The sequence below is a fragment of the Trifolium pratense genome, linkage group LG1 (assembly GCF_020283565.1).
Source record: "Trifolium pratense cultivar HEN17-A07 linkage group LG1, ARS_RC_1.1, whole genome shotgun sequence".
In the NCBI taxonomy this organism is placed as follows: domain Eukaryota; kingdom Viridiplantae; phylum Streptophyta; class Magnoliopsida; order Fabales; family Fabaceae; genus Trifolium; species Trifolium pratense.
The window spans coordinates 19,014,435-19,030,438 of NC_060059.1; the positions used below are offsets into that span (position 1 = coordinate 19,014,435).

Below are 16,004 nucleotides of genomic sequence, written 5' to 3' on the forward strand. Positions count from 1 at the left end.
CTATATATTCAACACTTCATCAATTGAAGTAATCAAGAATTACACGCACGCGCTATTAACATCGTAATCAGAAGTAAAAGAAACATAACTCAAAAATTATTATTTTATTCAAATGCAGAAACTCTTAGTACATATGATCCTAATCTAATACATTTGAATCTTGCTCAAACACTGAGGTCTTCACCTCCCTCTTCTGAGACTCTGTAGTCTCCTTGGAAGTGACTTCAGAAAGATCATCTTTATTTGGATCATAGGTTGCTAAGAATTCAGCGTAATCTGAGTCAGTTTAATCAGACTCAGAGGATAGAATTATGACCTCTGATTTCTGGTTCTTGCTCTTCTGACCATCCTTGTTGATTGTTTTCTTCCTCTCTTCCACATTTTTCTTTTCTGCTATGCGCTTGCTTGATCTTTTCATTTTACTTTACCTTTGATTATTTGCGTTGTGAGTAACATGATAACGGAAGTAACGCTTTTATAGTCTTCAAAAAAAAAATGGTAATCAATGTTGCATTTATTATGCTCATTGTTGTAACCACTTTTTATCTTGATAACTTCGTTTTTGAGATGATGATTGGACCACTTTTTATCTTGATAACTTCTTTATGAGCCCTTTCCATCACAGAACTTGCTCTAGCAAACTCAAGAGCATTGTATGCACTATACAATGGGGTGGACAAACATATTTTCAATCTCATAAAGAAATGTGTCTCTGCAAAGGAAGCTTGGAGAATTCTTGAAACTGTTCATGAAGGAACTTCTAAGGTAAAACTTTCTAAGTTGCAAATTCTGACTACTCAATTTGAAAACCTTAGAATGAAGGATGAGGAAACTATTCAAGATTTTCATATGACTATTCTTGATTATGATAACCAATTTGATGCCTTGGGAGAAAAGATATCTGAAGAGAAATTAGTAAGAAAAATGCTTAGGTCTCTTCCTAAGAAATTTGATATAAAAGTTACTGCAATAGAAGAAGCCAAAGATATCTCTGAGATGAAGTTGGATGAGTTGGTTGGATCATTGCAAACATACGAAGTGGCTATAAATGAAAGAGCTAAAAAGAATAACAAGAACATTGCTTTTGTCTCCAATACTGATGATGAAGAAGTGCAAAGTGACATGGGGTCTGATGAAAGTATTTCAGATGCAATTGTACGTCTTGGTAGAGAATTCAACAAAGTCTTGAAGATGATGGACAAAAATTCAAGACCAAACAAAGGGAAAGGAGTTCAATGTCATGATTGTGAGGGTTATGGTCATGTTCAAGCTGAGTGTCCTACGTTTTTAAAAATTCAAAAAAGGGGAATGTCACCCACTTATTCTGATAAAGATTCTGCAGGAGAATGTGATGACAAGACATCAAAACGGGTGATGGCCTTTATAGGAAAGTATGATTCTGATAATGAGTCCTGTGATGAAGAGGTTTCCTATGAAGAACTTGCTGATACTTACAGAGAATTATACTTCAAAAGCGAGGAAATATGCAGAGTTAATGTGAAACTAAAGTCTGCTATCACTCAACTAAAGTCAGAAAAACTTGAGCTCCAAGAAAAGGTAACATATCTGTCCTCTGATCTAGGAGCAGAAACTGTTATCAACCAATTGAAATCAGAAAAACTTGACCTTCAAGAAAAAGTAAAATATCTAACCTCTGATCTAGATGAAGCCAAAAATGTCATAGAAAAACTGAATACAGATATTTGCCGTTTGAAAAAATTTTCTGATATGTTGTATAAGGATGATGATCATCTTGATAAACTCAATAAAGCTGATGACAAACTAGAAGAAATTTTGGAGAAAAATGTTCGAAAGCCTAAATATATTGGGCTTAGCTATGAGAATGTCAACAAACACAGAGGATATAATCCGGAGCTCATGTACACTCAGCCAAATACAACTCAGAAGCATAAGATGTCACATCGGATGCCACAGCATCCTCAGCAGCATCCCTGGTCCAAAAATAGAAGAAAATATCATTCATGGAGGTGTCACTACTGTGGAAGAAAAGGACATATACGACCTTTTTGCTACAAATTGCATGGATATCCTAACTGGCATTATCAACCTAAACCAGTTCCTACAACTACTTCCACTCAACAAGAATGGAAACCTAAAGGTGAAAATGTGAAATCTAGTGATGTAACTCAACCTGAGAAGAAGATTACTGCTCTGATTGCTCACACATCACTTAGAACTTCATCAAGGGAAGATTGGTATTTTGATAGTGGTTGTTCAAGACACATGACCGGAATTGGAAAATTTCTTGTTGACTTAAAGTCTTATTCAACTAGCTTTGTAACTTTTGGTGATGGTGCAAAAGGAGAAATTGTTGGTATAGGAAAGCTTAACAGTAGTAGCTTGCCTAAACTAAACAATGTGTTGTTAGTTAAAGGATTGACTGCAAATTTAATAAGCATCAATCAATTATGTGATCAAGGGATGAATGTAAACTTCACCAAGTCTGAATGTTTGGTTACAAATGATGAGGGTGAACTATTGATGAGGGGTGTCAGAACAAAGGACAACTGTTACTTATGGGTTCCCCAAGGAGAAGAAGATGTGTCAACATGCTTAATGACAAAAGAAGATGAAGTAAGACCATGGCACCAAAAACTTGGTCATCTAAATCCTAGAAGCATGAAGAAAGCCATATCTGAAGAAGCAATCAGGGGTTTACCAAATCTCAAAATTGAAGAAGGAAGCATATGTGGTGAGTGTCAAATTGGAAAACAAACCAAGATGCCGCATCCAAAGCTACAACATCTTACGACCACTAGAGTTATTGAGCTTCTTCACATGGATTTGATGGGGCCTGTTCAAACTGAAAGCTTAGGAGGAAAGAGGTATGCCTATGTTGTTGTTGATGGCTTTTCTAGATATACTTGGATAAACTTTATTAGAAAGAAATCAGAAACCTTTGATGTATTCAAGGATCTAGTTATTCAACTTCAAAGAGAGAAAAACAATGTTGATCATGGGAAGAAGTTTGAAAACTCTAAATTTTCTGACCTCTGTTCCTCTGAAGGTATTATTCATGAGTTCTCATCTCCTATCACACCACAACAAAATGGTGTAGTGGAAAGAAAAAATAGAACTATAACAAAATCTGCAAGAGTAATGATACATGCAAAGAAGCTCCCTCAAGGCTTTTGGGCAAAAGCCATGAATACTGCTTGTTATAATCATGTTACCTTGAGATCTGGAACTACATCTACTTTGTATGAATTATGGAAAGGTAGAAAACCTACTGTTAATGTGTTTGGAAGTAAATGTTATATTTTGTCTGATAGAGAACCAAGAAGTAAAATGGATCCTAAGAATGATGAAGGTATCTTCTTGGGATACTCAACTAACAGCAGGGCCTACAGAGTGTATAATTCCAGAACCAAAACCATGATGGAATCTATAAATGTGGTGATAGATGATGTCTCTAGTGAAGCTGTTGAAGATGATGTAGAAGATGTTGTAGCATCTATTCCAGTTGTTAAAGGTTCTAAAACTGTTGAAGAAAATAAAATTTCCACAGATACCACCAGTCCAGATCCCACCTCTGCTATGCCAAAGAAAGGAGTTTGTGTTAGGTACCAAGCTGAACCTAGGATGAGCCATCTAGCTCAGGTGAAGGAAATCTTGAAGTATGTGAATGGTACTAGTGACTATGGGATCTTGTATACTCATGGTGAGAACTCTATGTTAATAGGGCACTATGATGCTGTTTGGGAAGGTTGTGCAGATGATAGAAAAAGCACCTCCGGAGCTTGTTTCTTTTTAGGCAACAATCTTATATCATGGTTCAGCAAGAAGCAAAATTGTGTCTCTCTATCTACAGCTGAAGCAGAATATATAGCTGCTGGAAGTAGCTGTTCTCAATTGATATGGATGAAGAAAATGTTGCTGGAACATAATGTGCTACAAGATGCTATGGCATTATATTGTGACAGCCTGAGTGCAATCCATATTTCAAAGAATCCTATTCAACATAGTAGGACAAATCATATTGATATTAAGCACCATTTTATCAGAGATCTTGTTGACGAAGGTACTGTGACTCTTGAGCATACTGCCATTGAAGAACAACTGGCTGATATTGTTACTAAGGCATTGGATGCAGCCCAATTTGAAACATTGCAAGGCAAACTTGAGGTTTGCCTATCTGAAGAGTTATAGCAATTATTGCTAGTGTGGCGTGCAGTTTTCGTTTCAATTTATTTAGTAATGCACGCTGTTATGGGTTATGTTGAAACATCTGAAGATTTAGTAAGATTTTTGTGTCTGTTGATGATAAGGTTGTTTCTTGTGGTGAAGAAGTATTTTATGTGGTGTTCTCGCCTACTGTGTTTAACAAATTCTATGGAAGGAGATGGAAAAGAAGAAGACGTTACTGTTGACTCTGTATTGGAACATGTCAAGAAGAGTGTTCCTGAGAATGATGCTGCACATGATGTTACAGCATCTGCTGACAAGGTCACTGCAAAGTATGCTCTCTTGAACAAAATGTTGGTGTAAGCCCTAGAGGCCAATTATTTATAATTGCATAATAAATGTATTGAATAATTTACTTATTAAATAAAGGCTTTTCTTTATTATGTTTATGTGTTAAATAATAATAGAGTCCCTAGAATAGTAAGTTCATTGTATGGAACGTTAAGTATGACTTAATCGTGAGATTCCATTAAATATAAGAACACTATTCTTAAACATATCCATAGTCAAGCTTTATTGTGAAATGAGATAACGTTAAAGCATAAAGACTATTATGTTGGTAGACTGATGATCATATCTCACTGATCATGGATAATGAGTTATCAAGTCTTCACATAGATATAAATGTTAAGGGTAACTTTATATCGGATTGACCCACCATGAGAATACTACATAGAGTGTTATGAAATGTCATAAGTTTTCTCATAGTGATAAAAGGTGTATTCCACCCTTCGACCTGAAACCACTATGTACCCTAGATGCAGGAGTGTAATACCTTGTTGCCATTCAAACGTTATCCGTAACTGGATAATTATAAAGTTGGTTGATGGGTATCCCACGAATCATGCTGAGGGACATGAGTGACCTAGATGGGATTTGTCCCTCCTACATAACGGGAGATATGTCTATGGGCCCAATATTGAACTAGACAAGGATGACATACTATGCCTTGTGTTCAATATAGACATGAGGACAAAAGGGTAATTATACACAAGATATTTATCACGGAAAGGTTAGTCAGATCACGTGACATTCCTGTGACTTGGGTAACAGTGATGTGTTGCTAGATACCGCTCACTGTTTATAATATTACGATTAATATTATTGTCAACGTCATAAGAACCTACAGGGTCACACACATAAGGACAGTTAAGAAGGGAAAAATAAGTAAGACTTATTGTGGGGGTGCAGTTAGTGAAAAACGGTTATTGGGCTTGAGAAGCCCAATTTCGTGTAAACTAAAGACCTCATAAAAAACTCTATAAATAGAGCCTTATGAAGTTCAGTAGTCACGTTTTGAAACCCTAACTGAGTTTAGAAGAATTCTGAATTTCTCTAAACCCTAAACCGCACAAAATTCCCTCAGCCTTCATCCAAGAACAGCTAGCACTGTGAGATCGAAGGTTCCTGTTCGTGTGGACTAAGTGGAGGTGCTGCAAGTGCGGTGCTTGTGATCAAGAAAGGTGACCACAAATTTGTTCTTCAAAGGTAATATTCTAGACCTGATCATGCTCATTCACAAGAATCCATTGATGGGAAATTTTAATTTTAAAATTCCGCTGCGTTTATAAAACTGTTTTATGAAACGATTTCCCAACACTTAATTCGATTAAATTACATGCTCATATGTTTTTAAGATTCATTAATGTCATTCTATATATCTAACTTCAAATGTTATTACCGTGCAGTTGGGTAGACATAAAGAAGCTGGTGACTCTGCTTATGCTGCCAAATCAGCAAACACCTTGGATCCTGAAGTGCGTTCTTTAATGAATACTTTTGCACAAGGTATGGAGAAAATGGGTTGGGATTAATTATATGAGCCATCATATATATTATTATATGTGCAAATTGTGAATAATTATTGTTTTACTTAATGAAGTTTTGTAAATAGACACCCCTCCTCCGTTTAATATTTTTACTTACTGGTTATTGTATTTCCATAGAGTTGAGCAGAGAGGAAAGTGTGAAGCCTGGATGTTGGATTGATGAAGAAATACAGCAAAGTTTAGATAAGCCAAGGAGGGATATGGATTGGCCTAAGGTAAGGCTTTCTGATTGCTTAATTTTGGAACTTTATTATTTGATTCTGTTGCCTTCTATGTCTTGGATCGGCTACATTTTGAATATTGTATATATGCTTTTATTATTAAGCCACTTCTACGTTTTGGATGATTTTTACTCTTTTAAATAATCACGCAGGATTTTAAAGCTATAGATATGAAGCAAAGATTTATTGGGCACCGGAATGCTTATTTAAATGATAATTTTGGTCATCCCGATGTCGGCTTTCTTGGTCAGCAAGGTATGCTATAGGTGAAACTGGTTATGTGTTTAAGTTTGTCGCCAATGTTGTTAATTCTTTTATTATTACTATTATTATTTTGGGTCCAAATACATATGCATTTAAGTTTAACGTTGTTAAGCAGAAAAACATTAAATTTTGAACAAAATAGGTATATGAAATTGTTTATGTGTGTTTGGCTTATGGTTATAATATAAGATGAATGATATGAAAGGCAGTCACCTTTTTCAAAGACCCGTTTCCTTTACAACATGAATATAAATGTTGGAAAACAAATGAGAATAGAGTCAGACACATACGTTGAAAAATTTGAAAGAGTAATTTTGTTCTTGAAGTGGTTTGACTTTATTTGCAGGTGAATACGTTATCAGTGGAAGTGCGGATGGCATGGTTTATATCTGGGAAAAGATTTCAGGCAGGCTTGTGCGAACACTAAAGAAGAATAAGTCAAAACGTAAACTTGTATTTCCCTAATGTTGAGATATAGACTCGTGTTATATATGGTTAATGTCTGAGGCTATTTGTTCTTCCTGTAGTTGGAAAGTGTCTACACTCCCATCCATTTGTTTCTGCTGTGGCAGTCAGTTTCGATGGAGAACATGGAGTACATGAAGTAGAGGTGAGCATAATGATTTTATGGTGTATTTATTATTTTATATGATAAATAAAATGAACTAGAATTGATGAAAAAAAAATGAAATCTCTAAAGCTTTTTGTATCCATTATTATTTTAGATATGGGCACCAAATGCTGAAGGAGTTGAAACTAATGTTGATGCCGATTTTAAAGCTATGGGTGCAAATCAAAACATTGATAAAGATTGATGAATTGAGTTGATCGTAATGATTTCTAAAATATCTACCTTCGTACAGTATATGCCTAATGTTTGTTGGGCAAGAATTACACTAGACCGTATTATTGGGTCATAATACAGCACTTTTCCGTTTGAGACCCAATTATTGGGCCAGAATTGATTCGTTATTCAGAATGAGACACATTGAATTGTTAAGATAGATGAAGATTCATGTTAAGATAATATTACATATTTTTTAATTTCTCTGTTTTACCTTTGACAATTATTATTTCAGTTGACAATCCGACATACATACATACATATTAGTCCTATAATACAATAAAATTCAAATTAGTCTATGACATTTTCATACCGGAGAGAAATAAGTTCCTGATTTATTATAATGGAGGGACTAATTCGTCTCTAGCATAAAAATGTCAAGGATTAATTTCGATTTTAGTTTTGTTACGGAATGAATCCATCGAAAATTTGTGAAGAAATAGATATTTTCTTAATTTTTTTAAGAAGTACTAATATAATTTATTTATTTTTTACAGAATTACAGTTTTTTTTGACAAATTTTACAAAATTAAAGTTGACAAGCCTGAATTTGTTTCTCAATTTCGTCCTATTGCATTGTGTAATGTAGTCTATAAAATTATTACTAAAGTTATTGTAAATAGAATTAAGCCCAAGTTAGATGAAATTATTTCACCCTATCAATCCAGCTTCAATCACCATAATATTATTGTGGCTCAAGAAATGGTGCACTCAATGGCTAGAATGAAAGGTAATAAGATGTTTATGTCCATTAAAATTGACCTTGAAAAGGCGTATGACCGTCTTAATTGGAATTTTGTTGAACATCTCCGTCGTTTAAAATTTTATGGAATGGTGATAAGACATTAGGCAAGGCGATCTTTTGTCTCCCTACCTTTTTGTCATTTGTATGGATAGACTGTCTCACATGATTGTTGATCAGGTGGAGGCCCAATATTGAAAACCAATGCGCGCAGGTTGTTATGGTCCTCAAATATCTCATCTTTTTGCTGATGATTGTTTTCTTTTCTTTCAAGCAAATGAAAGTGAAACGCATACTTTGAAAGACATCTTGGATACCTATGCTAATGCTTCGGGGCAGATGATCAATATGCAAAAATCTGAAATTTTCTTTAGCAGAAATGTATCGACTGGCGTGAAGGGTACAATTTCTCACATCTTACAAGTTACAGATTGTATCGGCACAGGAAAGTACCTTGGCCTTCCTTCTATGATCGGGCGAAGCAAAAAATCTATTTTCCACTATATTAAAGATAGAGCATGGAAACGAATATCTAGTTGGAGTAGTAATATGCTTTCTCAAGCTGGCTGGCAAGAAAGTCCTAATCAAATCAGTGGCACAAGCGATACATGCGTATTGTATGAGTGTTTTCCTTCTCCCTACTTCAATAGCGGATGAAATTGAGAAAATGCTTAACTCTTTTTGGTGGGGTATAAAAGAAGAGCGTAGACATGGGATTCGATGGATAAGTTGGGAAAAGCTCACTATGAGAAAGGAGTGGGGAGGCATGGGATTTCAGCATATCCATGGTTTCAACTTAGCAATGTTGGGTAAACAAGGTTGGAATTTTTTGACCAACCCCGATGCTATGGTTTCTAAGATTTTCAAAGCTAATTATTTTCCAAATGGGAATTTTTTGGGAGCGCCCTCGGACATAATCCTAGTTATATATAGCGTAGCATCTGGACTTCTCGTATGTTGTTAAGAGAAGGATACCGATGGAGAGTTGGTAATGGCATGAATATTCCTATTTGGAATACCCATTGGCTTCGCAATGAGTAGAATCCGCCTATCACAACACCTTGTGTATATCCTACAGCCACTGTTCATAATTTAATTGATGAGAATAATGGACAATGGCATGAAGATCAAATTCGTCAACTGTTCCAAGAAAGGGATGTTAATGAAATTCTTAAAATCCCTTTAATTGATGTTGGTAGGCAAGATGAGATCATATGGAGATTTGACAAACGAGGCTTATACTCGGTAAAGAGTGCATATCGGGTTTGTGTTGATATTTTGATTAATAGAGATGTTTGGACGGTGGAGGGAGATTGGACCAAACTGTGGTCTTTGCCTATACCCCATAAGATAAAGCATTTTATGTGGCTTCTTGGTCGGGATTGTTTGCCTAATCGACAAAGATTAATTGCAAAAGGTGTGGACTGTCAATCAAGTTGTTGTGTGTCAATCTTATACCGAATATAATTGGCATATATTTTTGTGTTGTCAAGAGAGTATCACTTGTCGGAGAAAAATTCAACTTTGGCCTTTATTAGAGAATTTGATGGAGGATGCTAAAGGTTTTCGAGATATGTTTGTTAAGCTTTTGCAGCATCTTGATCAAGCCCAATTAGTTCAATTTGCGATGACCGCATGGAGCATATGGAAGAAGAGGGACTTGAAGCTGTGGAAAACAAACATGAAACAGTTGACCAGGTGTTGAACTGTGCTAAAGGGGTGTTGTCCGCATGGCAAATTGGGCAAAGGAATCATAGCCGACCTGTTGTTACGGGATCTGATATTGCACAATTTGATGCAGCAGGAGAGACTTGGAAACCACCTCTAGAGGGTTATGTCAAGTGCAATATAGATGCGGCGATCTTTTCGGCGGACTGCAAGGTCGGTATGGGAACTGTTTTGAGAGACAACGAAGGACATTTCATTGCAGCAGCATCTGATTGGTATACGACAACCATGACAATGGCGGAGGCGGAGGGATGGAGCTTATTAAAACAACAAAGCATGCATACAAACTGAATCTCCAACATCTTAATTAATTCGCAATATTAAAAGGGACCATTTAAATAAAAAACATAATCAAACATATCTCAAGCCTTAAATAAATAAGATCGCAGGCCTTAAATAGATAAACACTTCAAATCCAACTATAACACGTTTTAAGTCTCGCATAAGTTATGACTGACCAACATAACAAATTAAAAAACCTCATTACATAAACAATAATTCATAATAATCAAAGATTATAATTAAAAAGACCCAACATCCGTAGAGTAGAAAAGTATTTCATCAAATCTTCAAAGGTGATCTCTTCATTTTTTTTTTTTTTTGAAATGGAAAGTTATCTCTTCATGCCATTTTTTTGGGTACAGAGACGGAGGGTTCTCTCTTCAAGTTGCTCCTCCACCTTATAAATAAAAGAAACAGAAGGTAAATAAGGTAAACGACTTTGAATTGTTGATACAAGATCTTTGAATTTTCAACTGTATTAATTATTTCTTTACTAACATGCTCTGAAACGATTTCATAAAAATAACCTCAAACGAATCCTCGTTATATATATTTTTTATTTAGTGATTTTGATAGAAAATTATTAGAGCGAGGGAAGGGACGGTGTCCTATTCCAAGGTATAGGGAAGACCTAGGACTCAAAGAGCACTAACAAATGGATATGCATTTATCCCCCTCTTGAGGAACTAGCGGGGTTCAAACACAAAACCTCTCGATCCAATGTCTGTCTTTTTAATAAAAGACCAACCCTTAGAGTTTATATGTGTTTTGTTCTTAGCACCTGTTTGGAAAAACAGCTTTTTTCAGCTTATAGCACATGCGCTTATCCTTGTTTGGTATGAGATTAAAAAATCAATTCGAAGAATCAAACAAACCATAAGATACCAAAGCGTGCTGAGATCTTGAATGAGTCAATAAAATCACTAACCTTCCTCTTTTTTATTGAGTCTTCTGTTTTTCTTTTTGTACCCAAATTTTCATGGTCAGTGCTGATGCATGCAGAATCATTATAATCAACACTCTCTTGTTTGTCATCATTGTCATTTTTCTGCAATAACTCATCCCCGGGAACATCGTTTGAAAAATCAACGTCTTCACAGGCCTTTGGTCTCGCCATGGTGTCAAAAGGGCAAACCTGCAAATGAGCAACAATAATTAGATGTCGTGGACAATGAATATGAGTGGGCAACAGTGCTTAGTACACGCAGGCACACACACACACACACACACACACGCCGACTCAAAATACCAAGGTAATCAAATCACCTCTTGGAATAAGGCAATCAGAGATCGAGCTGCATTTGAATTTGCCTTCTCATATAGGGCAAGGTCTCGTAGCAAGTCTTCATTCACTAACTACATTTCAAAATCGAACAATTAGATAGCTCCAAGGAAAAGGAGTATGAGTTAATGAGGAAGGGTGTAACATCCCAAAATTTTGAAATAAATTAGACTTTGAAAATTTAAGCTAATAATGTAAAAGCTTAAATTTAAATTCAAGCTAGTCTAAGAGAAATTATATAGTACATGATAATTTACTCTTGTTTATTATATTATTTAAGGTATTAATTATTTAATAGAGCTAAAATGTGAAGGGTAGCTATTTAATTGTAATATGTAGCCAATATTTGAAAATAAGAAACGTGTGTTAGTGTACTGCCCACTAGCTGAGATTGTTTGCATAAATATAGGCTAGAGACTAGCTAAATAAAAGGGGGGTTAGTTAAAAGAGTATTTGGAAAAGTAAAAGAAAAAGGGAAACCGTAGAAAAGAAAAGGAAAAACAAAAGAAGAATAAAGGTCTTCATACATCATTAGTGAATACCAGTGAGAAGATAGGAAAGGAAGCACCAGTATCAACTATTCAAGAGGTGAGTAATCACACCCTTTAAAACCTTCCATGATATGTTAATTTCAGTATTTGGGATTGAGGAAGAAATCTGAGACTTTGAATATCAGTGCATATAATGTGATTATTTTGATAAAACCTAACAATATTAAATTGGGGATTATATGAATTTTAGTATAATAGTGGAAATTCACATACTGTTACGAATGGCATGATAGTACACCTTTTGTTTTTCATAGGTATAGTTAATGAAATGGCTTTAATGAATGGTGTCTCTTTATATGATAGTAACTCCCCTGTTATGAGTGAAATGCTTACACCGTTACTTCAATATATATATATATATATATATATATATTCATTGTTTTATTTTAATGTAATATATATTAAATTATGTTGTTCTCATTAAAAATGATGATATAATAATACTTTTATCGACTAAATTATAATATAATATTATATGGTACGTAATAGATTTGTGAACCAAAATATAAATAATGATGAAATGGGAAGCTTTTGTATTTTTTCTTTAAAATATATGAAATTTTATTGAAAATAGTTTGAAGGGAAATTTTTTTTATTAAATTTTATTGTTATGAAATTCAAGTTAATATATTTAAATTTTTTATATAAGTCAGGTCAATAGTCATGCAGTCTGACCAGTGACCCAGTGCCTTGATCGGGTCGATCACCGGTCCGGGCTTTAAAACATTGACCGCACCGGCTGAGAACAATACTTATTTTCTTTAACTATGTGTATTATTCACTGGGATTTTGTATCTCATTAAAGTGTTGTTTTCAGAGGCACTAACTTAGACGGAAACCGTTGACGACATCTTAGAAGCCTTAGTTCATTAATTTAGGTTGGCAGCTTGAGAATAATTAGACGGAAAGTCTGCATAGTACCTTTACTATAGAGATTAGTTATTAAATGCCCAGTTTTGAGTATTTTGATATTTTATGGATTTTCATAAGTATAACTTACTTATGTATTTTATAATAATGATTTTCAGATATTTAGCTATCTTTTTAAGATTTATTTCTTAGATGATATTTTTCTTTCTTGTTAACGTACAATAGTACAAGCACTTAACTAGACGTTACAAAGGGGAGTAGTCGTCCCATTCCAAAATTGGGGAGTGTCACCTAGACAATAAACACCAATATGCCGTTTGACTTTCCTACTAGTTAAGGCAATCGTTATTGGATGACCAGAATATATTTTGTCAAAACATAATCGTTAATTAAATGCAGATATTTCCTAAGGAATGGCAGATTGCAGGAGTTACCAATGGCATGCGGATGCATATCTCCCTGACTGCATTTAGTCCAGCAGTGATGACCTAAAAATATCAACGAAACTCATGAATGCTCCTATCATGGAAATAAAATTATGTAGCAATATTGAATGTTAGGATGATAGGAGAATTATTATTTTTTTACCTCTTGCGGTGAGCTTTCATTTACAAACTGATTTACTATTTCTTTGAACAAGGGCTCAATGACATTGCGAGGAACCTGCATCAAATAAAAGCTTCAACGAGCTAGGATACAAAAGAAGGGAAAAAACCTACTATAAATCTATTGAAGAAAAAAAAAACTATGAATCACAAGCATACTATACCTTATCATGGCAGGCTTGAACCACTGCTTCAAGCACATTTATAGCGTCTTGTTTACGCGACTGATAGCATAGCATAATGCATATATCACAATGGTCATACTTCAGTTGTTATACAGAATACCGAATTTCACCTATTTTATCAATTAATTAAATACCTGGATATATTTTTGAACAAAGGGATAAAAGCCCAACAATGTTAACTGGTGAAGTCCAACTAGTCGAGCAGTCAATTTCAACGTCAGCGTCTTAACCTAAATTTTACACATGGTAATTGCATAAACCAGTGAATATGTAGTATTGAATAACCATGAGCGGATATGAAGGAATTGCAAGTCTTCTTTTAATAACAATATATAGAAATGCTTATTTGATATTGAGCAATGCACCTCAGATGTACAACACTGAAGAGAACGGAACAGAGTCTCAACAAATTCCTGCAGACCATACGGGATTGAATGTTGTTGGTCCAAAATCAAGATCCAAATCCAAAATAAAACTAAAGTGACGATCGCAAACCTGCTTATCTATTAGATGGTTTAGTGGTGAATAGTAGGTGACATTGCTTCTTTCAGATGACGGGTTTGGCAGCGATTTTCTTAAGTAGATGGGATGCAGTAGTTGTGATCCATCATCGTGATCTTCATCAACGGCATTGCAGTCTGAATCATCATGATCTCTATCATCCTCAATCATCTGCTTCTTATTATCATTCTCAAGCAGAAGGAATGATAAAGCTGTTGTAGAGACCCTGAGAGATACAAATAATCATACTATTTAGGCTTAATACAACAACCTAAGGTAGAAAAGAATGAAAAAAAAAGAAAAGAAAAAAAAAATGATACCTCTCCGTTGGATGGTAACAAGCATTGCAAATTGCATTTGCTGTTCTTTCGTCAAACCACAGTTTCTTCTGGTAAAGCTGCCATAGAGTCACAAGCACTCTCTCAGCACGTCGTCCACGCTCGTTCTAATAAAAAACAAATTCATTGAATTAACCAGTTAGAAGAATCCCTAAATTTGTAAAGACCGGTCTATCCATCACATTAGTCCATGACTTAGGAATTCACAAACCTCTAGAATGCTAAACATGACATTCTGAAATTTCCGATTAGTGAATAGAAGTCCATGGTATTCTGTTGTGGTGAAAACAATCTGCTGATATATCATCTCTGTAATCTCTTTATCGTCTAAGGTTTGTAGTTCCATGAACAAAGGTAGTGCTTCATCAAAAATAATGAGCTGCACACAATTCATTCACATAATTTGTTTATTAACAAAATAATTTTCTAAAAAATATAATATATAACAAACACAGCCTAGTTAGTTGTATAGTACAGGGAAGCAAAACCTGAGTATCAACGAGTACAATGAGAGCTTCTGCGAGTTTTATGCGGAGTGTGGAAGCAAACAAGTGAACGGAGTGAGTGAGTAAATAGAATATTCTTGCAGGGAAATCGCCGAGGAACGAGGCAGGGTAGTCACCGGTAAGGTGTGCGAGGAACAAGGCCCTCTCGGCTATTTCTTCATGGACGGTTGTTGGATCATACTTACCGGCATAATATCCATTCAAATCCCGGGCTGATTCTCGAAGATGAAAGAGATCCACGTACGAATTGAATTCAGAGTGAATACGCCGAACATCCGATATGTGGCCATCCGGGTTCGCTGTCACTGTGAATCGGAAACTGTCAAGGTTTTGCTTCTCCGACTCGCAACCCGTACCTACGGCCGCCGGTAGTTCGCCGTCGTGTGACATTATATTGGTTTCGGTTTGTGTGTGTGTGGTTATAGCCCAACTCTACGACTACAACCCTAAATAAGAAATTGAAGATCATTTAATTTAATATATACTAGTCGGTTGCCCGTGCGTTGCACGGGCCCGGTATGCAGTAGCGGAGCTAGGCCCACCCCAAAAAATAGGAAATGACTATAATACCCATAGTGTATTAATAAAATTACAAGTATATTATATGTATATTTGTGATGACAGTCAGTCATTTGAGTATTTTTAAATATTATTTTATATTATTTTAATTAATTTTTAGTAATAAGTCATGGTCAAAGAGAAGAATATTTGAAGAAATTGATATAGCAAGAAATTTGAAGACAAAAGCCACAAGAAAAAAGACTTAGAAAAAAATGAAAGCCCAAAGTTTTGAAGAAGAAATATGACTGAACCTTCTGTTTTTCTCGCGTCCTTGGCAAATCCGGATCGCAGCGCGATTTGTCACTTTCCAAGCATGACATCAGCGTGACATCAACATACAATTCACAGGGACATTGTTTGGTCTTTCTTTTGGTGATTGGTGACACGTCACTAAAAACAATTGCATAGGCACATATGATTCACCCTTTCTTGGAGGATATAAATACAACAAACTATTATCGGATGGGGTATCACTTCCTGAGAGGAAAA

The 16,004-nt window shown here is 35.3% G+C and overlaps 1 protein-coding gene across 1 annotated transcript; it reads right to left on the reverse strand.

Annotated features, from left to right (window-relative positions):
- Positions 1-10,192: 10,192 nt before the first annotated feature.
- On the reverse strand, positions 10,193-15,416 carry LOC123902516 (protein SDA1 homolog). The gene is made up of 12 exons (XM_045952275.1): positions 14,937-15,416; positions 14,660-14,827; positions 14,431-14,555; positions 14,105-14,336; positions 13,975-14,022; positions 13,744-13,839; positions 13,589-13,648; positions 13,408-13,482; positions 13,254-13,307; positions 11,383-11,472; positions 11,045-11,251; positions 10,193-10,513 (listed from the first exon to the last, which is right to left on the reverse strand). Exons 1-12 carry the CDS (start codon positions 15,342-15,344, stop codon positions 10,448-10,450), a joined length of 1,629 nt encoding a protein of 542 aa, XP_045808231.1. The 5' UTR covers positions 15,345-15,416; the 3' UTR covers positions 10,193-10,447.
- Positions 15,417-16,004: the final 588 nt, after the last annotated feature.